The 8,153-nt window shown below is 48.7% G+C and overlaps 1 protein-coding gene and 1 pseudogene across 1 annotated transcript; both read left to right on the top strand.

Annotated features, from left to right (window-relative positions):
- The first annotated feature begins 2,832 nt into the window (after nucleotides 1-2,832).
- Nucleotides 2,833-5,186, top strand: ackr3b (atypical chemokine receptor 3b). The gene is made up of 2 exons (XM_072379256.1): nucleotides 2,833-3,497; nucleotides 3,603-5,186. Exon 2 carries the CDS (start codon nucleotides 3,619-3,621, stop codon nucleotides 4,726-4,728), a length of 1,110 nt encoding a protein of 369 aa, XP_072235357.1. The 5' UTR covers nucleotides 2,833-3,497; nucleotides 3,603-3,618; the 3' UTR covers nucleotides 4,729-5,186.
- A 94-nt stretch (nucleotides 5,187-5,280) lies between these two features.
- On the top strand, nucleotides 5,281-7,852 carry LOC140289317 (E3 ubiquitin-protein ligase TRIM63 pseudogene; annotated as a pseudogene).
- The last annotated feature ends 301 nt before the right edge of the window (nucleotides 7,853-8,153 follow it).

Below are 8,153 nucleotides of genomic sequence, written 5' to 3'. Positions count from 1 at the left end.
ATCAGGACACTTTAAAGGTTTCAGAAAGCTGCAGAACTATTGATCAGGACACTTTAAAGGTTACAGAAAGCTGCAGAACTGTTGATCAGGACACTTTAAAGGTTCCAGAAAGCTGCAGAACTATTGATCAGGACACTTTAAAGGTTTCAGAAAGCTGCAGAACTATTGATCAGGACACTTTAAAGGTTTCAGAAAGCTGCAGAACTGTTGATCAGGACACTTTAAAGGTTTCAGAAAGCTGCAGAACTATTGATCAGGACACTTTAAAGGTTACAGAAAGCTGCAGAACTGTTGATCAGGACACTTTAAAGGTTACAGAAAGCTGCAGAACTATTGATCAGGACACTTTAAAGGTTTCAGAAAGCTGCAGAACTGTTGATCAGGACACTTTAAAGGTTTCAGAAAGCTGCAGAACTATTGATCAGGACACTTTAAAGGTTTCAGAAAGCTGCAGAACTGTTGATCAGGACACTTTAAAGGTTTCAGAAAGCTGCAGAACTATTGATCAGGACACTTTAAAGGTCTCAGAAAGCTGCAGAACTATTGATCAGGACACTTTAAAGGTTTCAGAAAGCTGCAGAACTATTGATCAGGACACTTTAAAGGTTTCAGAAAGCTGCAGAACTGTTGATCAGGACACTTTAAAGGTTTCAGAAAGCTGCAGAACTATTGATCAGGACACTTTAAAGGTTACAGAAAGCTGCAGAACTATTGATCAGGACACTTTAAAGGTTTCAGAAAGCTGCAGAACTATTGATCAGGACACTTTAAAGGTCTCAGAAAGCTGCAGAACTATTGATCAGGACACTTTAAAGGTTTCAGAAAGCTGCAGAACTATTGATCAGGACACTTTAAAGGTTTCAGAAAGCTGCAGAACTGTTGATCAGGACACTTTAAAGGTTTCAGAAAGCTGCAGAACTATTGATCAGGACACTTTAAAGGTTACAGAAAGCTGCAGAACTGTTGATCAGGACACTTTAAAGGCTTCAGAAAGCTGCAGAACTGTTGATCAGGACACTTTAAAGGTTTCAGAAAGCTGCAGAACTGTTGATCAGGACACTTTAAAGGTTCCAGAAAGCTGCAGAACTATTGATCAGGACACTTTAAAGGTTTCAGAAAGCTGCAGAACTGTTGATCAGGTCACTTTAAAGGTTCCAGAAAGCTGCAGAACTATTGATCAGGACACTTTAAAGGTTTCAGAAAGCTGCAGAACTATTGATCAGGACACTTTAAAGGTCTCAGAAAGCTGCAGAACTATTGATCAGGACACTTTAAAGGTTTCAGAAAGCTGCAGAACTATTGATCAGGACACTTTAAAGGTTTCAGAAAGCTGCAGAACTGTTGATCAGGACACTTTAAAGGTTTCAGAAAGCTGCAGAACTATTGATCAGGACACTTTAAAGGTTACAGAAAGCTGCAGAACTGTTGATCAGGACACTTTAAAGGTTACAGAAAGCTGCAGAACTGTTGATCAGGACACTTTAAAGGTTTCAGAAAGCTGCAGAACTATTGATCAGGACACTTTAAAGGTTTCAGAAAGCTGCAGAACTATTGATCAGGACACTTTAAAGGTTTCAGAAAGCTGCAGAACTGTTGATCAGGACACTTTAAAGGTTACAGAAAGCTGCAGAACTATTGATCAGGACACTTTAAAGGTTTCAGAAAGCTGCAGAACTGTTGATCAGGACACTTTAAAGGTTTCAGAAAGCTGCAGAACTGTTGATCAGGACACTTTAAAGGTTACAGAAAGCTGCAGAACTATTGATCAGGACACTTTAAAGGTTACAGAAAGCTGCAGAACTATTGATCAGGACACTTTAAAGGTTTCAGAAAGCTGCAGAACTATTGATCAGGACACTTTAAAGGTTTCAGAAAGCTGCAGAACTATTGATCAGGACACTTTAAAGGTTTCAGAAAGCTGCAGAACTGTTGATCAGGACACTTTAAAGGTTTCAGAAAGCTGCAGAACTATTGATCAGGACACTTTAAAGGTCTCAGAAAGCTGCAGAACTATTGATCAGGACACTTTAAAGGTTTCAGAAAGCTGCAGAACTGTTGATCAGGACACTTTAAAGGTTTCAGAAAGCTGCAGAACTGTTGATCAGGACACTTTAAAGGCTTCAGAAAGCTGCAGAACTATTGATCAGGACACTTTAAAGGTTTCAGAAAGCTGCAGAACTATTGATCATGACACTTTAAAGGTTTCAGAAAGCTGCAGAACTATTGATCAGGACACTTTAAAGGTTACAGAAAGCTGCAGAACTGTTGATCAGGACACTTTAAAGGTTTCAGAAAGCTGCAGAACTGTTGATCAGGACACTTTAAAGGTTACAGAAAGCTGCAGAACTATTGATCAGGACACTTTAAAGGTTTCAGAAAGCTGCAGAACTATTGATCAGGACACTTTAAAGGTTTCAGAAAGCTGCAGAACTATTGATCATGACACTTTAAAGGTTTCAGAAAGCTGCAGAACTATTGATCAGGACACTTTAAAGGTTACAGAAAGCTGCAGAACTGTTGATCAGGACACTTTAAAGGTTTCAGAAAGCTGCAGAACTGTTGATCAGGACACTTTAAAGGTTTCAGAAAGCTGCAGAACTATTGATCAGGACACTTTAAAGGTTTCAGAAAGCTGCAGAACTGTTGATCAGGACACTTTAAAGGTTACAGAAAGCTGCAGAACTATTGATCAGGACACTTTAAAGGTTTCAGAAAGCTGCAGAACTGTTGATCAGGACACTTTAAAGGTTACAGAAAGCTGCAGAACTATTGATCAGGACACTTTAAAGGCTTCAGAAAGCTGCAGAACTATTGATCAGGACACTTTAAAGGTTTCAGAAAGCTGCAGAACTATTGATCAGGACACTTTAAAGGTTACAGGACTGTCTGGCTACTTGGAAGGAAACAGAAAGAGGATCGGGCAGATTTGTGTTTAAGCTTTTATCCAAAGCGACACACTCATATCCCAGCTGGGCAGATAGCTTGGGGGGGTTTGCTCCAAGGACCCTTACTGGAGGCAGTACCTTCCATGAGGGGGTCAGGATTAGAACGCCGGTCACCCACAGGAAAGGCTGCAGTTTTACCTCAACACACCCAGATTTAGGACTCGATGCACTGCTGGTCACAGTTTAAACGTCTCCCTTGTGTTGGAGAGATCCATGATTCTCATTGATCTGCAGAGTTTATGGCTCCCAGCAGACAGACTCCGTACAGACCACACTGGGCTCATTGTTCTGTGGGTCGGGCCCGTTTCCGGTCAGATGTCCGGCGACCATCTGGTGTGTCAGAGTGTGCGGTCGGGTCAGCAGAGGGTCAGCAGAGGGTCGGCAGGCAGAGGGTCAGCAGAGGGTCAGCAGAGGGTCAGCAGAGGTTGATCAGCTGATGGAGACATCGTTAATCAGCTACTCGTTAATACACCTGGCGGGAGCTTTGGTAGATCTATGATGCCCGGCAGGCCGAGGAGGACAACTGGAAGGTTTTAATTCCACTTACTGATGGTTTGTTAGAAGGACTGAACCCAAATATTCGTCACCCTCTTGATCCTGGTCCAGATCCTGGTCCAGAACCTGCTGCTTTCTCACTCGTCTGTTCCTGTATTCCAGGTGGAGCCTTTCCATCATGAGCCTGAGCAGCAACGACCTCAGCGAGCTCATGGAGCTGTGGGAGGAGCTGAACCTGACCACGGCCGACCACCATAACCTGTCCCACGTGGAGACGCTGATGTGTTCGGGCGCCGTCAGCCACACCGCCCTCCTCTACATCCTCTCCGTTCTCTATATCTTCATCTTCCTGGTTGGCCTTGCTGCCAACGCCTCAGTGGTCTGGGTCAACCTGCAATCCGACAGGAACCGCTACGAGATGCACCTGTACGTTCTGAACCTGGCGGCGGCCGACCTGTGCGTGGTGGCGACGCTGCCAGTCTGGGTGACCTCCCTCCTGCAGGGCGGGCGCTGGCCGTTCGGCGAGGCCGTCTGTAAGCTCACGCACCTGATCTTCAGCGTCAACCTGTTTGGTAGCATCTTCTTCCTCGCCTGCATGAGTGTCGACCGCTTCCTGTCCGTCACACTGTTCGCCAACTCCCCCGGCGGCTGCAGGAGGAAGGCGGTGCGATGGCTGGTCTGTGTTGGCATGTGGCTGGCGGCGTTGGTAGCCTCCATCCCTGAGATCTACTTCCTGCAGGCAGTAAAGTCAACGCATAGCGGTGGTGTGGTCTGCCGACCGGTGTACCCGCCCAGCAGCCCGAGGGAGTGGATGGCGGGCGTCCAGCTGAGCTTCTTTGTGCTCGGCTTCGCTGTACCCTTCCCCGTCATTGCCGTTTTCTACCTGCTGCTGGCCGCGGCGATCCCTCCGAGCTCGGACCGGGAGCGGCGCACCAGTCGGCAGATCCTCCTGGCCTACATCGCGGTGTTTCTGGTGTGCTGGCTGCCGTTCCACGCCATCCTCCTGCTGGACACCCTGACGCTGCTGAGTGTGCTGCCCTTCAGCTGCCGGCTGGAGAGCTTCCTGGATGTGGCGCTGCACCTGACTCAGTGCTTCTCACTCGTCCACTGCTGCATCAACCCGGTCCTGTACAACCTCCTCAACAGGAACTACCGCTACGACCTGATGAAGGCCTTCATCTTCAAGTACTCCTCCAAGACGGGGCTCACCAGACTCATGGAGGCCTCACACACCTCCGAGTCCGAGTTACCAGCCGTGGCGGCGGACAGCAGCGGCGTTCCAACATGAACTCAGTCAGAGCAGATCTCCTAACCACTGGTAGATGGCAGCTGATCCCTCTGATCTTTCTTTCCTCACTTGCTGCAGGCGGCAGCAGCCTTAACTTTGTCCACGTTGAACTGTTCTGATGGATGATGGCGTCTTGCTTTTGGCTTTTCCTGGAACCAGCAGAATCTCCTGTCAGCTGTGCTGGTTTCTTCCTGTCGGGACAACTTCCCAGACCTGGGAAAAAGTCCCCCGGACCAGTGACTCCACACCTTGTGGAAACTTTGGAAGACTTTTGTGACCTTTTTTCTGACTTGGAAAGTTCTGTAAAACCATTCCAGGCGGGTAGAACCAGTACCAGGACATGGTCATCAGCTTTGTGCTGGTTTATGAGGACTTGAAGGATGGATTCAAGTTTTGGGACCTCTTTTTAACCTCTTAAGAGCCCCCATCATGAATAAAACACACACATTAACATCAAATCTAGTTTCTGCTCACTACCACTAGATGGCAGACATGTTTTATCTGAATTATCCCCTTAATTAAGGTCATATTCAAAATGTGAAATTTAGAGAAAATTAATAAAAAAATTTAACAAGAGAAGATGTTTTGGTTCAAATCTCAGTCATCAGTGATGTCACCACATGTAAATTAGGTGATAATTTAACTCCATAAAGTTTGGGTCATGCTCAGTATTTTACAGTTTCATTTAATCTTTGACTGCTTTTAAGCTGCAGCCTTCTGTAATCTTGTTGTTAAAAAAAGTTTTCTTTATTAAACCTCGGAGCTTAAAGAAACATTAAACATTCCTATGGATATATTTCCGAGAATCAATGAACTGTATTGGCAACATTTGCTGAGTGAACTGATTTCGGACACAGCCCTGGAGAGAGTGATCTGACCCGTTGATGTTTACTACCATAGAAGAAGAGGGATGGAACACAGCTGATCTCTGTTTACCTTCAGAGATCAGCTGTGCTCCATCTCCACGGTAACAACCGTGCAGCCGGCTGATTGGCTGAAGCCTAAAAACAGTTCTGTGCTTTGATCGGGTTTCAGATCAGTCTAAAATATAGATATTTAACTATTTATGAGCCTGAAAATTAAGAAATTTGAAAGTTTACGAGAATTACGTTGGCTGTCAGACGATTTCAACGGGTCAACCAGATAGTGATGACAGGGAAAAGGTGGAGGTAGATGGGGGGGGGGGGGTCTGAATGGAAACCAATGTGTCAGAAAAACATGAAAAATAGAATATATTCGAAAAGCTTTGTTCATAGTTCAGAAAAGGATCAAAAGGAAAAAAAGGAAAGAAAAACGTGGAAATGTTGAAAATCCAGTGTGATGTCATCAGTGATGTCACCACATGCAAATTAGGTGATAATTTAACTCCCTTCTTAAAGTTTGGGTCATGCTCAGTATTTTTCTCTGACTGTTTTTAATCTGCAGCCTGTTGTAATCTGGTCCTTAAAACCTTAATTATTTAATACATTTGGAGCTGTAAAGGTTAAAGGTTAAACCTTCGGGGGTTCGGTCCGTCTTTGCTCTCTGGATGTTTCACAACACCCCCACTTTAAATCTTGTGACCACAACATGTCACATGTTGTTCCAGGCTGCAAACAAACAGCATCTGTGAGGTTGTTGTTTCCTCCTGCATTGGCTGGGGCAGCAGGTGAGACGCCATTTTGGACGCTTTTCTAACAGCAGGTGGCGCTGTCTAAGCCCTTGTGGCATCCTGAGTGCACCGGGCCTCATGGAGAAGCTGCTGAGTTGTGACCCCTCTGACTCGCCGTAGAGCAGCTGTGTTGTTTACCACAGGCTGGCTGCTTGCTTCCTGTTTATTCCAAAGCTTCCAACAACAACCCACGTGGCAGCAGGTGATGACAGGTGAAGAGGCGTCACGTGACGCAGTCCTCGGCAGAGTAAACATGCAGCGTGTTCTTGTGGAAGGCCTGCAGCCTGGAGAGGTTATTTTGATCTGTGTGACCAGCAGCAGGGTGGGGGTGGGGGTGGAGCTGGGGCGGGTCCTCCCCGGGTATAAAGCCGCTGCCGCAGCCTTCTGGGGCCAGAATGCGCAGACAGACCATGGACATCCAGACCGGCCAGCTGGTGCGGCCACTCGGCGCCATGGAGAACTTGGAGAAGCAGCTGAGCTGCCCCATCTGCCTGGACATGTTCACCAAGCCCGTGGTCATCTTACCCTGCCAGCACAACCTGTGCCGCACCTGCGCCAACGACCTGTACGAGTCCAAGAACCCCTACCACTTTTCCGGGGGCACCTTCCGCTGCCCCACCTGCCGCTTCGAAGTGGTGCTGGACCGCCACGGCGTGTACGGGCTGCAGAGGAACCTGCTGGTGGAGAACATCATCGACATCTACAAGCAGCAGCAGGAGAGCAGCGGGCAACAGGCCGAGGACCCGCCCCTCAAAGACCAGGACACCAAGGAGCCGCTGTGCAGGGAGCACGAGGAAGAACGCATTAACATCTACTGCGTCAGCTGCCAGACGCCCACCTGCTCCATGTGCAAGGTGTTCGGCCAGCACAAGGACTGCCAGGTGTCCCCCCTGCACACCGTCTACCAGAGCAAGAAGGGCGAGCTGCATGCGGCGGTGGAGCTGCTGGCCGCGGGCAACAGCAGCGTGCAGGCCGCCATCCTGCAGATGGAGGAGACCCGCAGGCTGCTGGAGGAGAACGGCGAGCGGCAGCGGCGGCGGCTGGGGGAGAGCTTCGACCTGCTCTACGCCCTCCTGGAGGAGCGGAAGGCGGAGCTGCTGGAGCACATCAGCGCCGAGGAGCGCGACAAGGTGGCGGCGCTGCGGGCGCTGGGGGAGCAGTACCGGCAGCAGCTGCAGCTGTGCCAGCAGCTGCAGGAGAAGCTGCAGCAGCGCGTGCAGAGCTGCGGCGCCGCAGAGCTGCTGCTCACCGCCAGGCAGCTGCAGGAGGAAGCCCAGCAGGCGGCGCAGGCCGCCCACCTGCAGAGGCCGGAGCCTGGCTTCGAGAGCATGGAGCACCTGAGTGTGGACACGCAGGAGGTGGAGGCGCTGCTGGCCTGCATGGACTTCGGGGAGGGGGAGTCTGGCTGAGCCTCTGGGAGGCCTTTTGTACTTTTTCTACTTCTGTGTAGGTTTATTTGCTGCTGTGTTTGTAACTGTGGCTGTAACTAAAGTTTGAATAAAGTGTCTGCTTCATCAGCGCTCTGGTGTCCTATTTTTACCCTGGCAGCGAAGGCGCCCTGGCCTTGTTTAGCCGGCCTGGCCGTTATTTCTGCTCTGCAAAGCGGCTCGGGTTTCAGAGCCTGATTAGAGCTATCGGACCTGTCAGATGAGGAGGTGAGGAAGATTCTCTCCAGAGCGGGACCAGAGGTCGGCCGTGGAGCAGCAGCGCCTTTAGGGGCCGTGGACCCAGGTGTTTCTCAGAACTTAATCTGTATTTAATAAAATGAGAATGT

This window comes from Leuresthes tenuis, unplaced genomic scaffold, assembly GCF_036924035.1.
Source record: "Leuresthes tenuis unplaced genomic scaffold, fLeuTen1.0.hap1 SCAF_1, whole genome shotgun sequence".
NCBI lineage: Eukaryota > Metazoa > Chordata > Actinopteri > Atheriniformes > Atherinopsidae > Leuresthes > Leuresthes tenuis.
Note: the sequence above shows the minus strand (reverse complement) of the source record. Positions and strands in the feature narration are given on the sequence as shown.

Bases quoted from the DNA above. Each gene is read 5' to 3' on its own strand.
- ackr3b (XM_072379256.1), top strand. From the start codon at position 3,619: ATGAGCCTGAGCAGCAACGACCTCAGCGAGCTCATGGAGCTGTGGGAG.